This window comes from Orcinus orca, chromosome 17, assembly GCF_937001465.1.
Source record: "Orcinus orca chromosome 17, mOrcOrc1.1, whole genome shotgun sequence".
Taxonomy (NCBI): domain Eukaryota; kingdom Metazoa; phylum Chordata; class Mammalia; order Artiodactyla; family Delphinidae; genus Orcinus; species Orcinus orca.
In genome coordinates this window covers 37554466-37574413 of record NC_064575.1, presented here as the reverse complement: position 1 = coordinate 37574413, position 19948 = coordinate 37554466, and the positions used below count along the sequence as shown (strand labels likewise).

Sequence of the window (19948 nt, the reverse complement as noted above, 5' to 3'; positions counted from 1 at the left end):
TTAGTCCGGGTAATGGCGTGCTTGGTGTAGACTTGGATTTCCTTGTTTGGAGCTAAGCTCAGGACTAGCTGAATTCTCCATGGAGAAATCTTGATTTGTTCAGGTCTTTCATGTTTTCTACAGAGAAGGGATTATGTCTTCCTGAAGAGGGGCGTTGCTTAAAAAGCTACAAAGTGTAAGAAAAGGATTTAGGGCAGAGGGGCCTGTGGTTACGTAGCTGAGGGGTACAGGGAATTTCAGAGCCAAGGATTATTTAAAGCCATAGAGTTAAAAAAATAATTGCTTTAGGGACTTCCCTGGTGGTGCAGTGGTTAAGAATCTTCCTGCCAGTGCAGGGAACACGGGTTCGAGCCCTGGTCCGGGAAGATCCCACATGCCGTGGAGCAACTAAGCCCGTGTTCCACAACTATGGAGCCTGCGTGCCACAACTACTGAAGCCCACACGCCTAAAGCCAGTGCTCTGCAACAAGAGAAGTCACCCAGTGAGAAGCCCGTGAACCGCAACGAAGAGTAGCCCCTGCTCACCACAACTATAGAAAGCCCACGCGCAGCAACAAAGACCTAAGGTAGCCAAAAATAAAAATAAATTTAAAAAAATTTATTAAAATACATTGCTTTAGCACTACTGCATCAGTGCTGGCGAGTACACTGTAAAGGCAATTAAGCATGAGCTAATATTCATTTTACTTTGGCTAATTACTGCATGGATCCAGGAGAGGGAGGGGAAAGAAAACATGCCCCCTCCCTGGCAATCAGGGAGGACGTTGGTTTTGGTTTCTTTGCCTTATAGGCACGCTTATTAGTTGGGGTGCCCAGAATCCAGCCATCACAAGGGCCTTATTAGTTAAAACACAGGAAAATTGTTCTCTCAAGGCAGAACAGTGAATGCTCTGCTGTCCCAGTGACCAAGCAGAAGCCACTATTAGTTTTAACTCCATCGATTATTGTTAGCCAGAGAGGACATGACATACACAGTCCTGACTTCACCCATGTGCCTGCTGAGCCTGGGTCAGGGGCTCTCAACCCAGAGCAACTCTGCCCCCCTCCCCCCAGCTCCCTGCCCCCCAGACAATTGACAAGTTCAGGAGCCATCTCTGCTGTCACAGCTGGGGAAGGACTGCTGGCATCCGCTGGGCAGAGGCCAGGGATACTGTAGGAGTATCCCACAATGCCCAGGACAGCCCACAGCAAAGAATTATCGGACACAAAATGTCACCAGTGGCAAAAGTAAGAGGTTCTGGTGTAGACAGAAGCAATTTCCTCTCCTTGAGTAGGTGAAGGTCTTCAGAATCTTCGCTTCCTCAAATACATAATGGACAAGTCATCAGATGACCATATTTCATGCTAACTAACACGTTTTTCTTCCCCCTTTTCTACACTGGGTATTCATTCTGCCACTTCAAGAAATCGAGTGACGCTAAGAAAAACTTGCCCTGGAAGAATGGTCCACGGGGGCGAACCGAGACCCAAGTCGGTGCCCGCCCTCTCCTTCCCCGATTCACACACACGCACCCAAGAGAGAAAACAGCGAGCTTCTCTGCAATCCCCCGGTTCGGAGTTTTGAGAAGTTTTATTCCCTTCTCTGAGATTACCCATTCTTCCCTGCATGAAGCATGTTCAGGGAAGTCATTTGTCCTGCAGCTTTACAGGAGTTAAGAGCCCGCAGCAGTGAGATATCCATTTCCTCCCTGGAGAATGAGGACCCCCCCTGAGGGAGGTTAATGCTCAGGACAGGAGCATCCCTGGAGCTGGTGACAGCCAAGGGGCTGTGACTCAGGACTGTCCCAGGCAGGCCATCAACTCTCTGGGAGAGCCTCAAGGATGCACTTAGCCTCCGTTTACAGGAGGTGAGGAGGGCAGAGTGCTGCAGACGGGGAGCGGGGCGGCCACACCCAGACTAAACCCTAGCCGGCACCCTGCAAGAGACAGAAAACCTCTCCCCTCAGGTCCCACCAGCCCTGCTCTCCCCTTCTGTGCACCCCTTTCAAATGCGTTTTTCTGCTTTGCCCCCTCCCATTCAATCCGTTCTAGGTACAGTGGTCACGGTGATCCTGGTACGTCCGTCCTAAGTCAGATCATGTTGTTCGGAGCTCAAAACCCTTCAGAGGCTCCCATCTGGATTCGAATAAAAGCAGTCTTCTCCTTCTCTCCCCCTCCCCATCCCCCCACTCTGTCTCTGTCTCTCTCTCACACACACACACATGCATGCGCCCGCGCGCACACACACACACCGTCCCTCCCCTTCCCTCAAGCCCTTCCAGACACACTGGTGAGCTGTCCCTGGCTGTTCCTAGCAGCTCCCTCCCCATAGCCTCCTGCACTTACTATTCTCTCTGCCTAGAATGTTCTTTCTCTCCGTATCTACAGGGGCTGCTCTCTCCGGTCTGTCCACATGTCCCCTTCTAATTAGGGTAGCCCTCTTTCCCTTTGATGCTTTATTGTTCCCGTAACCTGCATCATCTGGTAACATGCTAAAAACTTCCATGCTTTCATTTGCGGGTCCTTCCCTACCCCACCTCTCACTCCCAGATTGCAAGGCTCTCTGTATAATGTTTTCACAGCTGTCTATCTCGAGGACCAAGTACAGTGACTGGCTCCAGCAAGCACTCAGATATTCGTTGAAGAAATTAGGAAATGGACCAGGCTACTTAGCTTCAGAAGCTCTTTCATGGAAGTTCCCATCCCCTCCGTACCAGTTCTCAGCTAGTTGACTGAAGACTAGCACCCTGACAATGAGGCAGCTCTAAACTGTGAACGACAAAAATATTTACTGTGTCTCCGAGGGCCACTTGTGTTTGGTGTTTTCTTTTTTTAATAGTTTTTTAAATTAATTTTAAAATTTATTTATTTATTTATTTTTGGCTGCGTTGGGTCTTCGTTGCTGTGCGCGGGCTTTCTCTAGTTGCAGCGAGCGGGGGCTACTCCTCGTTGCGGTGTGTGGGCTTCTCACTGTGGTGGCTTCTCTTGTTGTGGAGCACGGGCTCTAGGTGCATGCACTTCAGTAGTTGTGGCACACGGGCTTCAGTAGCTGTGGCTTGCAGGCTTTAGAATGCAGGCTCAGTAGTTGTGGTGCACGGGCTTAGTTGTTCCGCGGCATGTGGGATCTTCCCGGACCAGGGCTCGAACCCGTGTCTCCTGCATTGGCAGGCGGATTCTTAACCACTGCGCCACCAGGGAAGTCCATGTTTGGTTTTTATTTGTAGTGAAATGCACATAAAATTGTATCATCGTATCACTTATGAGTGTAGAGTTTAGAAACGTTCAGGACATTCACGTTGTGCGGCAGCCAATCTCCAGAACTCTTTTCTTCTGGAAAAACTGGAACTCTCTGCCCTCCAGCAACCGCTACCCCCAGCCCCTGGCACCCACCATTCGACTTTCTGTCTGTATGAACTTGACCACTCTAGGTGCCTCATACAAGTGGAATCGAGAGCATTTGTCTTTCTGTGACTGGTAGGTTAGCATCATGTCCTCAAGATTCATCCATGTTGTAGCCTGTGTCAGAACTTCCTATTTAAGGCTGAATAATATTCTGTTGTGTATACACCCCGTTTTGCTTATCTATTCATCTGTCAGTGGGCAGTTGGGTTGCTTCCACAGTTTAGTTATTGTGAACAATGCTGCTATGAACATAGGTATACAAAGTATCTTGGAAAACCTGCTTTCAGTTATGTTGGGTATATACCCAGAAGTGGAACTGGAACATATGGTAATCCTACTTTTAATTTTGAGGAACCACCATGATATTTTGCACAATGGCTGTACCATTTTACATTCTCACCAGTAGTGCACAGGGTTCCAATTTCCTACATCCTCATCAACCCTTGTTATTTTTTGTTTTCATAGTAGCCACCCTAATGTGTGTAAGGTGGTGTCTCACTGTAGTCTTGACTTGCATTTTCCTAATGATCAGTGATGCTGAGCATCTTTTGATGTGTTTATGGGCCATTTATGTATCTTCTTAGCAGAAATGTCTAATCAAGTCCTTTGCCCATTTTTTAGCCAGGTTGTTTGCTTTGTGGTTGAGTTTTAGGAGTTCTCTGTGCACTCTAGATATTAATCCCTTATCAGATATATGATTTCCAAACATCTCCTCTCATTCTGTGATTGCCCTTTTCCTCTGTTGATAGGGTCTTGATGCACAGAGTTTTAAAAATTTTAATGAAGTCCAATTTCTCTATTTTCCTTTTGTTGCCTGTGCCTTCGGTGTCATATTCAAGAAATCATTGCCAAAATCTAATGCCATTAAACTTTGGGGCACTTGTGCTTTTTAAAAGGACCTTTTAATGACAAGTTCCCCAGTTTGGGGAGTTCAGAGTCCTGAAACCTAACTATAAGTGTTCCCAATGCAGAAAGTGCATAAGAACCAGAGTGCTTAATCGACATTTCTGTTGGCAAGCGAGGTCCCAAGGAGCGTGTGGAAGAACAGCAGAAGTAACATGGAGGACTTTTAGGAATGTTCTCTGCCACCTTAGTTTCCTCCCTCTTTCTCCATATATCCCTCCCATTTTTCCTTCCTTCCTTTCAGATAACATGTCTGGGGCAGGATATGGTGAAGAAAATGCTTTTACCTCACTCCCCTATAACAACACTGACCACCCCATGAGCCTTGGAGAAGCAATTTGCCTAATTTGGAGAGAAAAACTCCATTCAAGCCCTGCTGGGATGCAAGTTCAAATCTGCGTGACCACAAAACCCACGTTCATGGACCCACTTGCCTCTATTGCTTTTTTAAGCTATAGGAATGCTGGATGAGGAATGTTGTCTGTTATTAACTAGAAAAACATGATCCCCCTTTGAGCCTTCATGTCATTACCTATAAGATGAAAATGGACAAGCACAGCACATTTCCAGTGTTACTTTTGAAGTCTTCAGTGCTATCTTACATGAAAATAACATGAAGACACAGAAGCAAACCTGCCTGATTCCCCCTTATGCCTTGACTACTTGGCCTGCAGAGAGGCCTCCAAGACCCTCCTTGGACGATCCAGGGTTCAGCCCAGCACTGAGCTAGACGACCACGGGCTCCCCTTCCAGCCCAGTGAGTCTTTTCATGACTGTTTTGGGGGTTTTTTTCTAGACTCCCATTTCTTAAAAGTTTGAGAGCCAGTCACAGATCTCCATTTCACCCAAGGGCTGGCATGTCACGAGGTCACCAATATTTGTTTTATGTACTGCTAAGAGATTAAGGGGCAGTATAATTTCAGAGAAAAGTTAGGTTCCCTGGAAGTTAGGAACCCCAGCATCCTGCCCTTAAACACTCGAATGACCTTGAGCAATGAAAGGTCCAGACCTTCATTTCTCATCTTCAAATGAGAAGACAAATTGGACTACATCACTGTTTCCTAAAGTGTGGTGTGTACACTGCTGTGGAAAGTAAGCAATAGGAAGAAAAAAGTTAGGTGCTTTTATCTTATGTATATATCTATAAATACTTAAATAGCCTCTCAACTCTACAGTATCTTAGCTATTATTGCTACAGCAAGGCTGAAGTCGGTGACACACACACAAGCAAGACCCAATGCTAGTACATGCGGTGAAGGTATCGCACCTTCAGGAATTGTCCTTTCCACCCAAACTGTCCAGAAAGATTGACACCGATGAAATGGATCGCTATTGTGGATCCTCATATACCAAATTCCCAAGAGCTTTGCTGAGAAGACCTCAGCATTGCATCAAAGCATCCCTTTGATGCAATGTGAATAAGGTTTAAAAGAGTTATTAATGGGGGAGGCAAATGTTAAATCTATAGCAGAGGTAGTTTCCCCATAGGATGGGGGAGAGGGAAAGTATGTAAGCACCTGTCATAGGGCCTGGTGTGGAGCAGGTGCCCCATACAGATGTTATTACAAAATATTGAGTATAGTTCCCTGTGCCATAGAGGAGATCCTTCTATCTATTCTATGCCTTCTTTGAATGACCGTAGCACTTGTTTTCTGTATCATTATTATGTCTATTGTTGCTTTGTGACTGAAAATGAAAAATGTCTATTTGTCCATGTCCTGGCCCTTACATAAAAATGTGTTCATTTATCTATTTCATATTTATTGACTACATCTTAGACACCGTGTTAACTGCTGGTTCTAGATGTTAGTAAAATATAGACCTTCCTGCTCAAAGGGTCACAGTATTTGTGGGAAAACAAAAAAATGAACAACCTATGTCTCTAAGAGCTTTGTACTTCCCAAAGAGAACACACCTCGTAGGTACAATGAATACATGTATCATACGTAAATGTATAAATAGTTAATGGGATTATACACCTGAGATAACTGCTTTTCGATTCTGAGGAAATGATGATTATATTTCACCAGGAGCTCAATACCAACTCTGAGAATGAGGGCTTAACCCCCGACTTGACTCACTGCATCGCTTTCCTATATAAAAATACACAAGTCTGTACATACGCTCTAGAAAAAGGCTTATCTGGCATGAATTTCAGATAGCAAGAAGAAAACTTCAAGAGGTTCAGAGAAGCATCCAGAAGCTCAGATGACTGTCTGGCACTAATACAACTTGCTTGACAGGAAAATAGAGCTGTAAATCTCACAAAATTAGATGATCTTTTAAGAATTTCAAAACCTCCTGCTATTAATTGGAAATCCTAAAAGAATAGCTTCTTCTAAAATGTACTGATAATATGCTTTACAGCTTAATATTCAGAAGCCTATGTTTTGGCTAAGTGAGCTTCAGGAAGGAAGGAAATGTGCGGTTTACCTACACTTACTTTGGAACCGCTGGTTCCAAACATCTACTTCTATGCACAGTCATCTTATCATCTGTAAAATGGAGGCAACTCTAAGACAACAGAGTTACAGAGATGTTGCACAGCTCCATGTGTCATTGTCTTCATTTGTTTCAGAATACCAATAACATCTAAGCTACTACTGAAAGAGGGCTGTATTATTTCGGGTCATCTAGTGCAGCTCTGTCAAAGTAAAGAAAAGGGACCTAGAATGACTATAATTTTCCCAAGAGGACACAATTATTTTATGGTAAATCTGGGACAAGAACCCTGATCTCTTGGATCCCATTCCATTGTTCTTTCATTGGGTTCTGAACAACCCAGAGAAATAAAGAGAAATAAAACTCCTGTGTGCTGTGTCACTGGTACAGGACATGGCAAGATTGGAATTGGAGCACTACATATTAAGAGGTATCTGAGAAATTCTTCAAACTAATTGAGATATATACCAGGTACATAGAAAACAGTATGTTTTATGAAGATGATTCTGTGCAATGAACAGAACTGGTAACACACACTGGAAGGTGAATTCTCATTTTCTGGCACCTTGGAAACGCCACCTCAACATACACGTTAAAATAAACATTTGAACTGGGTCATATTTAATTCTGCATGCTCTTGTAAGTCAGCAAAATATTCCATATATCATTTAAGTTGTCACTCACTTTTTAACTTGACTTTCAATTTCTAAAAGTCTTTCCAAACATAAAACAGAGGTGGGAAAATGGCATATGGGAAGCTGCAGAGATGAAATAAGCTTATTTCATTAGGCATAAAGATGACTATCCAAACAACTTCTTCATGGCTGAAAGTGTCCAAATCTACTGCCTTCGTTTTGTAGTCAAGGCTTCCGGAAAAATATGCTAATGGATTCCTTATTACCCAAATGCCCCATATCAGTTTCAGTAGGTATCATTATATATTATGGAAATTTTTCTCAGTGACAGTGAAAGACATCCTGGCTGAACATCCCCCTGCCCATGACACAGAGATGATGGTCTCAAGCTATCTTGAAGGCATTGGAGCCCACACTATCCGTTACTAATATTAATGGAGGATAAAACTTCATATTCTGTTTGCTCTATATTTGTTCAATCACTTCTTCCCTTCATTAAACTGGATGGCCCATAATTGAGTCTGTAGTGTCTATCATTGGAAACTGAACAAAGTTTTGTTGGTTTTATTAATGTCATACGTTTCTAGGGAGGGTCTATTCAATAACTAAGTCTAGTTTCACAGTTACAAATAAATTATGATGTAACTTTGATTAAATTAAGCTCATCATAAAGGAAGGATACTGAGAGTTGCTAGTACCCCTTCCTTGAGGGACTCTCGTAAAGCGCTAAGTAAAGTAACAGAGGTGTATATGTATGCATATATTTTCAATGATATTTGTACAGACTTAAAAAGAACTCTACAGAATGCATTATAAAAACCTTAATGCTGTGTGTCCCTAGTTCCCAGCTCTCTCATTAGAACTACTTAAATGAACACAATCTTATCTGTTAGGATAGCTATCAGAGTACTCCAAATACTACTTCTTGCAGTACCCTGTCCCAACCGTTTGCCATCCTCTTCCCATTAGTCCTCAAGTCAGAAGCCCCGAAGATCTGTTCATTAATTTATGAACACATTTCTTCATCCAGTCAAGAAAATTGATTGATCCCTTACCAAATTTCAGGCACCATTCTTCAGTATGATGTATAGGCATGTTCAGGAAACACAGCAGTGATTAACACAGATGAATACAGTCTCTCTTGAGCTGACGGGGGAGACAAAAGTAAATAAGCAAATATAAAATCATAAGTATAGGGCTTCCCTGGTGGCGCAGTGGTTGAAAGTCCCCCTGCCGATGCAGGGGACACGGGTTCGTGCCCCAGCCCGGGAAGATGCCACATGCCGCGGAGCGGCTGGGCCCGTGAGCCATGGCCGCTGAGCCTGCACGTCCAGAGCCTGTGCTCCGCATTGGGAGAGGCCACAACAGTCAGAGGCCCGCGTACCGCCAAAAAAAAAAAAGCTATGAAAACAAAACCTATGGATGGAGACCTACATGAAAGATGGAAGCGTATAATAATGGCCAGAGTACATTACTGTGGCAGAAGCAGCAGCCCTTAAGGAGGACAACTTTATAAATTACAAATTGGATTTAAATAGACAGGGAATTGAAAGTGGAGACATTATTTTCTGCAGAAGATGATGGACAGGGGAGAACAAAGAAAATAAAACTGAGATTGTTAGCAAAATACAATGCTAAGCATGTAAGTTAGGACTGAGTCCTTAACTTTCATTTTTACTAATGAGTGGGTGAGTATAGATTACTGACTACACAGAACCAAACCTGGGAACACATTTTATATTTATGATCTTTGTGCCTAAAACTAGATTCTCCTGCAATTTAATATGACACTAGGACAATGACTGGCCAAGTTTTAGATTAATCACTCTTACACAAAGATTTTTCATTCATATAATCTCAAACAAATACTGCGTCACCAATTAAGTTCCAGATCCTATACACTCTGGCTGAAGATATAAATATCTTGCAAGCCCAGCGTCACTTTCCTCTTTCTCTGGTAACAAATCACACTTTCTATTATGACAATGGCCCCAGTTATCGGCCCAGGAATAAACACTTGACTCAGGAAGAGCCAATTAAAGCCCTCCTTTAGAGTCGATCGAGAGCTTTAAGGTTAGAGTATTTCCATCTTACGAAATTTTTGTAAAACAAAATTATTTCGAAATCGACTAATTATTCTTTAAGTTCTAGAAACTGCATTCTGTGACTAAGAGGACAATTTATTTGCCGTCGTTTCTGCCCTGCCCACTTTATGTTTCTGTTACTGTGAGATAAAGGCAGTGGGGAATGGCAAACCAATTCTGATTCATTCAACACATGAGTGCTTCTTAGGTACAAAACACCATTCTGAACATTGTCCGAGGTAAAAAGATAAATAATACCTAGCCCCTTATAATACCTAGCCCCTTACCCTCAAGTTACCTCCACGTGTATTTTATGTATGTATAGCCATACAATTAAGAAGTCTTTGGATGTTTTATCTTCAAGAATAATTCAGAAAATGGATTACTTGAATATCATAAACATTTAGGGTTTAACAGATTTGTTACTTATAGACGTTGTATCATGGATTTAAAAGACCATAGCAAGCGGGCAGCGGCGGGCGGAGCGACCGAGGGGCGGCGCGGGCTGGGCGGCGGGTGCGGGGGTCCGTGCTTCCTCGCGGTGGAGGGCTGGGGTTCGCCGGGGACGCCGGGTTGCTCCGCGTTGCCAGGTTACCGAGCGCGTGCCCCGCGCCCGCTCTTCCGCCCGGGCCGCCCTCGGCGCCGCCTGAGCCGCGGTGCGGGCTGCGCGGGGCGCCGGTTCCGCGGAAGCCTGGGTCGGGCGCTGCGTGCGGGACTCTCGTCGCTCGTGGACGGGGCGCGAGCGCGCGGGGGACGTAGGGCGCCGACCTGGGCCTCCCCGGCGCTCCGGCTCCGCTCCGGGCGCCCGCTCAGGGGCCTCCGGCGCGAGGCCCCCTTCGTGGTCAAGATGGCGGCGCCCAGGCGGGCCGCGCCGAGGTGAGCTGGAGCCGGGCCCGGAGAGGGGCGAGTGTGCCACGCCCAGGACTTGGACCCCGGGCTGGTCTCCCGTCTCCCGGGGAGCGGCGGGTAAGTGGGTGCGGCCGCGCGTAAGTCCCTGTCGTGGGGTGGTCAGCTCTCCGTGCGTCCGCAGACTTCTGTCGTCTGATAGTCAGATCTGGGGTGGCCCAGGTTGGAGGCGAGGGTGCTTGATTGGGGAAACCTGAGGGGTTTAAGGACTCTATTGGGATCGTTTCAGACCCCAGCAAGAAGGTGAGCAAGTTTCCTCCTGACTCTCTTCCCGGCTAAGTTTTCTCCCTTCTCTGAAGGCGCCAGCTTTTCTGAATCACCTTGTTCCCCGGGGGGATACAGTTGGTGGTTCTGACCTTGGAACGTAGGACCCGGCGCGGGGAAGCCTGAGCTGGTTCTAGTTACTTTGTTTGCAAAGCACTTGTCTTGTCTTTGGAATCTTTGTGTATGTAACCAACGTTGGGAAGAGCCAGCGTTTTCTCCTCCAAAACACTGCGAGGGGTAACTTTATACGTAAGAAACAAGTGGGCGTTCACATCCATCTCTTTTCCAACCACTGAGTTTTGGTTGTGTTTCCTTTCTTTAAGTTTGTCTCGTTCTGAAGTGATAACAAAACAAAAACAAAAACAAAAAGGCCATAGCCAATTACACAAAGTATACTCTAGTCTCAGTCCTGCCATTAATTAGCTTAAGTCATTTAATTTTTCTAGGCCTCATTTTTCTCATGTGATGTTTTTTCTTTGAAAAAGTATAGTTTCTGGAAGTCTCTAATCTCTGTGTCATAGTTCAGCTTGGAGAAAACCTGTTCTTATCCAAACTCCATGACATTGTATTTCCAGCTCCAACTTTGGACTTTGAGTGAGTTGGGGGCAACTTTTTAAGGATATTTTCACACAGCTTTTTTAGTTAATATCAGTCTAGCTGACTTGTCATACTCAGACTTTCTCCCATATTCTTTTACCAGTGTGTTCCTTAGTCATATATATAAAGACTGTTGTGGGAAAAATGACCTCCTGGGTCAGCTTACTGCATGGTCATCGACACAGGGCAGGGAGTAAGATTCTGTGGATTTTACAGAAGCAGATACAGGTTTCATTACCCACGTCCTCTCCTCTTTCATCTTACAAAAACAGCAGGCTTTTCTTGGAGAACTGCCAGATAATGCCATCCTGCCTCCTCACGGGCCCCGGGGATGAGTCGCCCAGGGACTGAACTCCAGTAAAGCAGGTGATTGGCTCATGGGTAGGCATCTGACCTCGGCTAAGTCTATCAGACTGCTCCCCAGGACTTTTGTCTCAGAGCAAAATGGAAGAATTGTCTTTTCTCTCTGGAATTTCTAAGCGGGGGAGATATGACTCTGGGACTCCCAGTGACCATCCAGCACAAGGAGAGACTTTCTGTAAAATAAAGTCTTGCAGAGGTAAGCAGGGCTGAGCGATGGAGAGAGAGCTGGAACCCTGCTGATACTCTGGAACGTCCAGATCCAACTGTATCTGAATATGGCTGCATCCCTGAATTTCTAGTACTTGTTTGTTGAGGTTGTTGTTGTTGTTTGGTTTTTGTTTTTAAATTTCCTTTGACTATTTTGAATTTGTTTTGAGCCATGTGCATTTGAAAGCATCATAGGTAAAAGAGCTAATTTCCTACATTAATGTCAGGTTTGCTTCCTTAAGTGAAAAATCATATCCGCTATTTTCTTTAAATAAAATCCTTCTAGCTCAGGTTTGAGATATTCAAAACTCTGCCTCCTACCCCGCTCTTTTCCAACATTTACTATATCACCTTGAAGCATTTGTGACCACATCTTTCCCATCTAGACGCAGTTGAGAGAGAGAGCATAGACTTCTGATATAAACTGCAACCTATACGCCTCCTACCTGGAAGCTTTAGAACATACTTGATTCTTGTCATTAAAGCAAATCTTTTGTTGTTGTCTCCAGGGCACAGAAGCATTTTCATGGCATAATGGAGTACAAAGTACATTAAGCCTAACTCTACTTCTCATCCTCTTTTACTTTAAATAGGCAGAAAAGAACAATCTCAAACACATTTTCCCAACAAATAAAATACATATACGATTATGTTTAGAAGACGTTTATGCAACATATAGTTAGACTGATGAATTAATGGACCTTTCGCCAATTGGCACAGTAAATATATATGTTCAATGTGCTCAATTAAAAAGAAGACAATAACATATTTTTACAGGTTAATTATCTGAGAAGAGTATTGTGCCAGCACACTTGATACTACAGTATTTCATGTTTGACAGGTAATCTTCTTTCAATTATATTTACTGCTAAATGTTTCTTGGATCAAGCTATTAAATTATAAGGTCAAAAGTAAAATGATATGAAATTACAATGATAAAGGGACACATCTCCCACTTTATGAGAATAGAAGTTCTAATTTCTTTTCAGTACTACTAGTCGTGACCACAGTACTAATTTGAGCCCTTACTATGAGCCACTGTGCCCATATACATTTAGTTCTTACAGTAGTTCTGCAAAGGGCATATAATAATCCACAGTGTAAAGCTGAAGAAAGTGATTCTCATAGCTGAAAGTCACATAGCTGGTGAGTGGCAAAGTCTAGATTCAAACTTAGAGTCGTCTGACAATGCCCAGGTTGTTGACCACTATGTACACTGCTCAATTGTTGCACCAATAAAGAAGTGCTTGAAATAATTATAGATTTGCCTACCCTGAAACTGCAGTGATTCAAAGACATCAAAGTTGCCAGTTGTTTAACCACATCTACTTACAGTAAGAAATTACATTTTATTTCATTTCTAAAACAAGATTAATTCTGCAGGCCCATCGAAACTTGAGCACACAAATCCTACCTCCAAATGAAAGATGCTTGTTTTCCATTATTCAACAGATGGCCCTGTACAGAGGCAATAAATATATAGTCGAATTTTCATTCAAATAAATGAGAAGAGAGGTTTCTTCTTGTGCTGATTCAGTGCCCATCATTATGGATTATGATGGCTCTTCCCAAACTTTACTTCATTCACTCTTTCTACAAAACTCCAGTAATGGAATCCATCATTCAGATATATGTGCAAAGCGAAAGGACTGTATTAATACAGTTGCTGAAAGTCAAGTTGATAGAGCACAGGAAATACATCCTAATAAATGCAACATTAATGTTTGTGTGGGCCTTGGAGTGAGGGGTAGAAGAATTTTCAGTTTAATGGAATATTTTGCCTCTTGCTATGAAAGTGTGGCTTAATAGTCTTGTAATTGGTCATTTACAGAATCCTCCATCTCTGGGTTTCATGCTTTCTTTACTCTGCAGCTGTTGATTCCTTCTCTTGTTCTCGATGGAAGATAGCAACGAAGCCACTTCAAAGGGCTCAGCCTGCCTTTTTGTGTTATTGTTTAGATGGAGATATTTCCATTTATTAAAGCAGACTATTTAAACATTTTTATCATGTTTTAAACTTGACTGTGTTCTGAAGGTATGAGCACAGGCAGACATAATGGGGGATGTTTTCCAGGAGAAAACATACTCTTATCAAAGGAATTATCAGAATTTTCATGTATGGATTGAGAATCAAATTCTGGAGTTAGACCTGAATTTAAATTCATACTCACAACTTATTACCAGTCTCATCTTGATCAAATGGTTACCACACTTCTCATCAATTTCCTTATCTTTGAAAGCGGAATAAGAGAAGTATGCCTGGTGGAGTTACACATAAAGCTCATCTGATAGAATATTCATAAGGATTTTGCACAAAATATACATGGAAATATTTTAGCACCGAGTTTAGCATGCGATTCGTCTTCAATACATTTAAGAGCTATTATTTTATTATTATTATGCTATCATTAAATATCACTATTACTTAAATGTCATTATTGCTAACATTGCTGTAAAACTACCGGAATAACCCATGATGAATTCCCCTCTTCTGTTTCCTTTGTTTAAATGGAAAATATATATATAAATCTAGACAGAGAAGACTTTAGTGATCCTATTCAGTGGAGTGAGAATTTCCATGGCACTGATTAAAACAAATCCTAAATTGCATGGACTTCAGGTAGCAGAGAGGGGCTTCCCTGGTGGCGCAGTGGTTGAGAGTTCGTGACCCGATCCGGGAAGATCCCACATGCCGCGGAGCGGCTGGGCCTGTGAGCCATGGCTGCTGAGCCTGTGCGTCCGGAGCCTGTGCTTCGCAACGGGAGAGGCTGCAACAGTGAGAAGCCCGCGTACCGCAAAGAAGAAAAAAAAAAAAAAAAGATAGCAGAGAGGCTAAGAGATTTGAAGTTAGACATCCCCAAGTGTGAATTCTACTGTGACCCTCTTCTAGCTCTAGAACCTTGAGGAAGTTACTTAAACTTTCTGAGCTTTACTACTAGTTTCCTCATCTGTATCTTTTTCAGGACTATTTATCAAGCATCTTCCTGTTCTCTATGCTTGGACGTATCAATGAATAAATGAGACAAGAGCCTTTGCCTGCGTGCTCCTTCTTGCATGCTTTCTCCCTCCTTACACTCTCGTGTGGAAACGGATGTTATAAATAAACTCTATGCTTTGTCACAGGTTGATGGGCGCTACGGGATAAGGAAAAGGATGTGAAGCTCACTGAAGAGGCTTGGGTTGGGAGTGCTGGAGGAGTGTACAGGTAGGTTCTGATTTTAAATAGGGTAGTCAGGGTGGATTTTATAAGTTGACATTTGAGCAAAGACTTGAAGTGAGGGAGTTGTCAGAATGTATGATGGGGAGACCACTCCCTGGGAGCAAGAATAACCAGTCCCAAAACTCTAAGGCAGAAATATGCCGGGCAGCTTGGAGGAATATCAAGGAGGCCACCCTGGCTGACTTAGTCAGTGGGGAGGAAGAGACAGCAGGAGGGCTGGAGGTCAGATATGTGATGGGATGGATTGGGTAAGTCCTGGGAGGCCATCACATGCATTGTGTCTTTTACTCTAAATGTAGGCAGCCAGGGGCAGGATTTTAGCCGAGGTGTGGCATGAACTGTCTCTTGTTTGAAAAGCATAACTGTATCTGTGGTCTTGAGGATGTGGGGAGAGAGTGGAGTCAGGGAGAATCTCAGGAGGTGACTACAGGATCCTCGAGGTCTATGTTGGTGGCCTGCACCAGGCTGCTAGCGGCTGGTAATTCTCAGAAGTGGCACATTGGGAAGGTTGTGACAGCATTTCGTGGTAGATTGAATGCAAGAATGGAAAGGAAGAGGGGGTCAAGGGTGAATTCGAGATTTAGGGCCTGGGGAACTGGAAAGGTGTGGTTACTGTCACCTAAGATGGAAAAAGTTTGGGGTAGAGCATGTTTGGGGGATTAAAGACCAGTTTTGGAGGTATAAGATTTGAGATGTTTTCGTGACATCCAAGTAGAGATGCTGAGTACACAGTTGGATACACAAGTCTGCAGTTCTGAAGAAAGGTCTAAACTAGAGATACACTTTAATACAATGGAGATATTAAGAATAATTACATGGAAGCGCTATTTTAAAGATAAAATGAAGTAATGCAATTAGCACTCTGTCTTCTCAAAACATTTAATAACTGTTAGCTAAAATAATTACCTGAAATGAAAAAATACCTATAGTTTGTTTTGTTGTTTGCAGTAAAAGTGAATAAAATGTCACAATTATTTTAATAGTATTTGTGACACAGTAGTTTTAGTTAAGACACCATGACTACAAACATTTACACTAAACCTTTCAGTCTCCTGCTTTTCACTCTGATAGGGTACTTGGAACCATATTTTGTAAGGTTTAAGTTAGTTGTCATAGGGTACCTCTTTAATTAGAAGTAATTCTGAACTGTCTAGTTCCATGCAGTTTTATATACATATATGTATAATTATTATTTTATGATTTATCAAACTCAGTTGAAAATTTGCATCACTGATATACATTAGAATTTAAGCATTTACCCAGGTACTCAAGGAAAAAAATGTACTTGTCTTGTAATTTCCATAGGGGTACTTGCTTTCACATCTTCCCTTCACTTTGCAATTGCAAACATGGCAGGGGAAATATTATCTTACTGGTCTTTGAGTTCTCCTTAGCTATCTGCAAGTCCTTAAACAGCCGTTGTGGCTTAACCAAAATTCTCTTCCATCTTCATTCCGCTAACAGATATTGGTCTAAGCATGTACTTATACTAAAAAATGCATGACCACGTTGTCTCTACACATCTATAATTTTATGTTAACACTATCATTATGTAAGCTATACTTGAATTGTAATTATAACAGATTTTATGTCAACACACATCCATTTCTAGTGTTCATCTGGTGTTCAAGGAGAGAGCAGCATGTCGTAAATTTTATCAAAATATAACATCTGAAGACTAGAACAGAGGGTAATTGTGTAATTCTGTATTCACTCTAATTAAGTTCAGTGGAGTTGGCATAATAGAATTAAGATGAAAAAAAAAAGACATCGAGGTACCATGGCTCCCTCTCCTAACACACCCTTTTCGTATCCGAGAGCAGAGACTCAGCACCTTTCTGTACAGAAATGGAGACAGGAAGAGGCCAGAGGATGAATGACAGGCACGAATGAGGTGGAACTTTGAAGAGCAACATGGAAATGAAATACTTCTTTTGTATTTGGTAGGTGGGGAAAATGTACCAGCGTGTATGCCTACTGGGACCACGTTTTCCAGAACAGTTAAGCCCAGTGTCAACTGTGCTGTCCCACCTTCCTCGTAAGTAGGAACATACTGTTACTTGAATCTTTGCTTCCTGTTTCTTGATAGCTGGTTGAGAAGATTATCACAGGAACTGCATCTTGTTAGCAAATACAGTGTTTTGAAATGATTGACACTCACTGAAGAGTGGCAACTCCAAGCTTGCTCTCTCTTGATCTTGGACTATTTAAGTCTGGAGTGCAGGAGTGGGTTATGGGGAAAGACCATTGGAATTCTTACGTCTTCAGCATAATGGTTATAGCATAATGGTTAGGAGTGTAGGTGCTGGTTCAAATCTCTGCTTTCCACTTTCTAACCATATGAGCTTGGGTAATTTACCTGATTACCTGAACCTCAATACTCCTGCCTATAAAATGATGTTAATAATATTTCATCCCCATAGACTTGTTTTCAATGTTAAAATGAAGCACTTAATACAATGCCTAGAGCATAGTAAAGTCTACTATTATTACTATTACTACTACTACTACTATTATTATTATTACTATCACGATGCCAGGTGCTGTTTTTCGTATGTGCCTTATTCCATTATCTTCTGCCCTGTCCCCCCATTTCTGTCTTGTTTCTGTACAAGGGTAGGTTTGTCACAGAGCATTTTCTTTCCGTAGTGTCTGACTCTTAGTCATCAAGGTGACTGGTCCACGACCCGGCATTCATTGCTGCTCGTTGAAGCAACCCATTTTGAGAAGGGGAGTTGGATATTGATGTCAAGTTGGGTCAAGGAGAGAGAATTTTCTCTCTTCTGCACTCAGAGAGCTAAGTGAAATATTCAGGCCTCAGAAGGAGAATCAGGCAAAGGGCAACATGGTTAATTTCATACCTTAGTGATTAAGAACAAGTCAGACAGGCTGGATTTGAACTCATTTCCGTCATGTACTGACAAGGGGATCTTAGGTGCTTTTGTAACCCGTCTGAGGCTCAGTCAACATCTGAAAGAGACGAATAACATTATCAGGACCTAGCGTATAGCCTCGTTGTAATAAGTGAGTAAATCCTTTTAAAACGTTCAGCACGTTGTTTGGCATATAAACACGTAATAAAATTTAGCTTCTTTGACTACTACCGCTGCTAATAATATTAAGTAGCTGAGCAGATCCGAGGCCTATTTTTTTCTTAGATTGCACATAATCATTTGGACAACCAGCTCACGTTGATCAACCGTTGCTTATATATAAACCCCCATGAACCCAAAGGTGCTTTAACTCTCTCCCAGTCAGAGCCTGTTCTGGGGGCAGAAGCAACACCGGCACTACCCCCGTCACCTTTGCCTTTATTTTCACTACACTCGCCTGCCGTACTGAGCACTTTCTGTTTGCCAGGCACCAAATTTAGCCCTGCGTATGCACTGTATCATATAGTTCTCACACTCAGGTGGGAGACATTATCATCGTCCCCAATTTTCAGATAAAGACGCCAAGGTGTTGGAAAGGTAAGAAACTTGACCCACAGCAAGAGATGGAGCCGGAGTATTCAAACCCTTCTCTCTGACCTCAAGAACCCTTACATATTAGCATACTACTACATCCTGGTAAGAAAATCTGCTTCCAGCCACTCTGGTGAGAGTAGAAATGATTCTCAGTCCCCACATTCCTCTATTGCCCATGCCACCCTAGCCTCAGGACTAGGGGGGAAAGGAAGTGATCTCTTCAAAGAGCAGCCAAAGGGAACCTACTCCCTTCTGCCTTTTCGTAATCAACTAACCAATATTTTATTTCCTTCTTAAGAGTCCCCACATGTTCCTTTTGGTACTTAGCTTGGCCTTTTAGAATTCTGACATTCTGTACATGACTCATCCACTGTATTTCATGTTAATTTATTGAGGTCAAGTATAGGGTCTTACTCATCCTGAAGTCGTTATCCCCTGTCACATCTAACTCTGTTCTTTTCTTCTCGTAGGACATCTGCAGATATTTATTTGAATTTTTTTTTTTTTTATGAAAGAAAAAGAATATTCATTTATTTTTAATGACTTATTAGAACAAATACCTATAGATATCATTATATATATGATATATAAATTAATTATACAATATATCATGTATTAATTATTAAAACATACTCTGGTAAATATTATATATTCAATATGAAACAGGAGGAAAGGGGGCAGGGCACAACCTTTAAAAGAATTACATAGCCCGAGGACACAACATAAACTGATTAGAACAAAATAGGTCCAAGATGGCGGACGAGTCTACTTCCACTAGACCTTGAGCCTCAGTATACACTCATTGTAACACATCAGCAAGCTAAGCGACACACCCACAGGTGCCACGACAGTTCCAAGGATGACCATAAAGGTCAAAAAGTGGGCGGTGGCTCAATTCCTAGAAATCCCCACCCCTTCCCCAAAATAGCTGGAATACTCCTCCCACTCATCAGCGTATGAAATTACTCACCCCTATAAAACTAACAACCCCATACCCTGGTGCTGCCCTCGCCTTCTTTTTTTTTTTTTTTTATTTTTATTTTTTATTTTTTTTTATAGGTATACCTGGATTTAATTCTCACTTCTACCGCTTGGTAGCTGGATAGCCTTAGGCAAGTTTCATACCTCCCTGAAATTCACTTAATTCAGTCTGTAAAATGGCATAATAACTTATTATAGCATCCTTTTAGGAATTTTAAATCAGTTCTTGAAATAAAAGTACACAATATATAGACAAGTATGGATTCCTCAATAGATGTTTGACCTTTCATTTCTCCAGTATCCCACCCGCATCAAATAAAGAAAAATACTTTTTAAAATTTACGAATATTTCATTGTTGTAAAGTTAAAGCCATAAAAATAATCAAATGGCCTACTATCATACCGTTAGAAGAAAAAAAAAAAAGGTGTTCATGAGAGTTCCATATTAGAATACAAGTTTTCCTTAGGCACCTGTTTATGTATGCTATTCTGCTCTTT

General features: G+C 42.4%; 1 protein-coding gene across 1 annotated transcript in view; it reads left to right on the top strand.

Moving 5' to 3' along the window:
* The window catches only part of LOC125961819 (metabotropic glutamate receptor 7-like), a 325017-nt gene that overhangs the window by 219702 nt on the left and 85367 nt on the right, over nucleotides 1–19948 (top strand). Inside the window, exons 2-3 of the mRNA XM_049700843.1 lie at nucleotides 14906–14987; nucleotides 16950–17040. Of these exons, the coding sequence (XP_049556800.1) occupies nucleotides 14906–14941 (36 nt within the window). The 3' untranslated portion in view covers nucleotides 14942–14987; nucleotides 16950–17040. The remainder of the gene's footprint in view (nucleotides 1–14905; nucleotides 14988–16949; nucleotides 17041–19948) is intronic.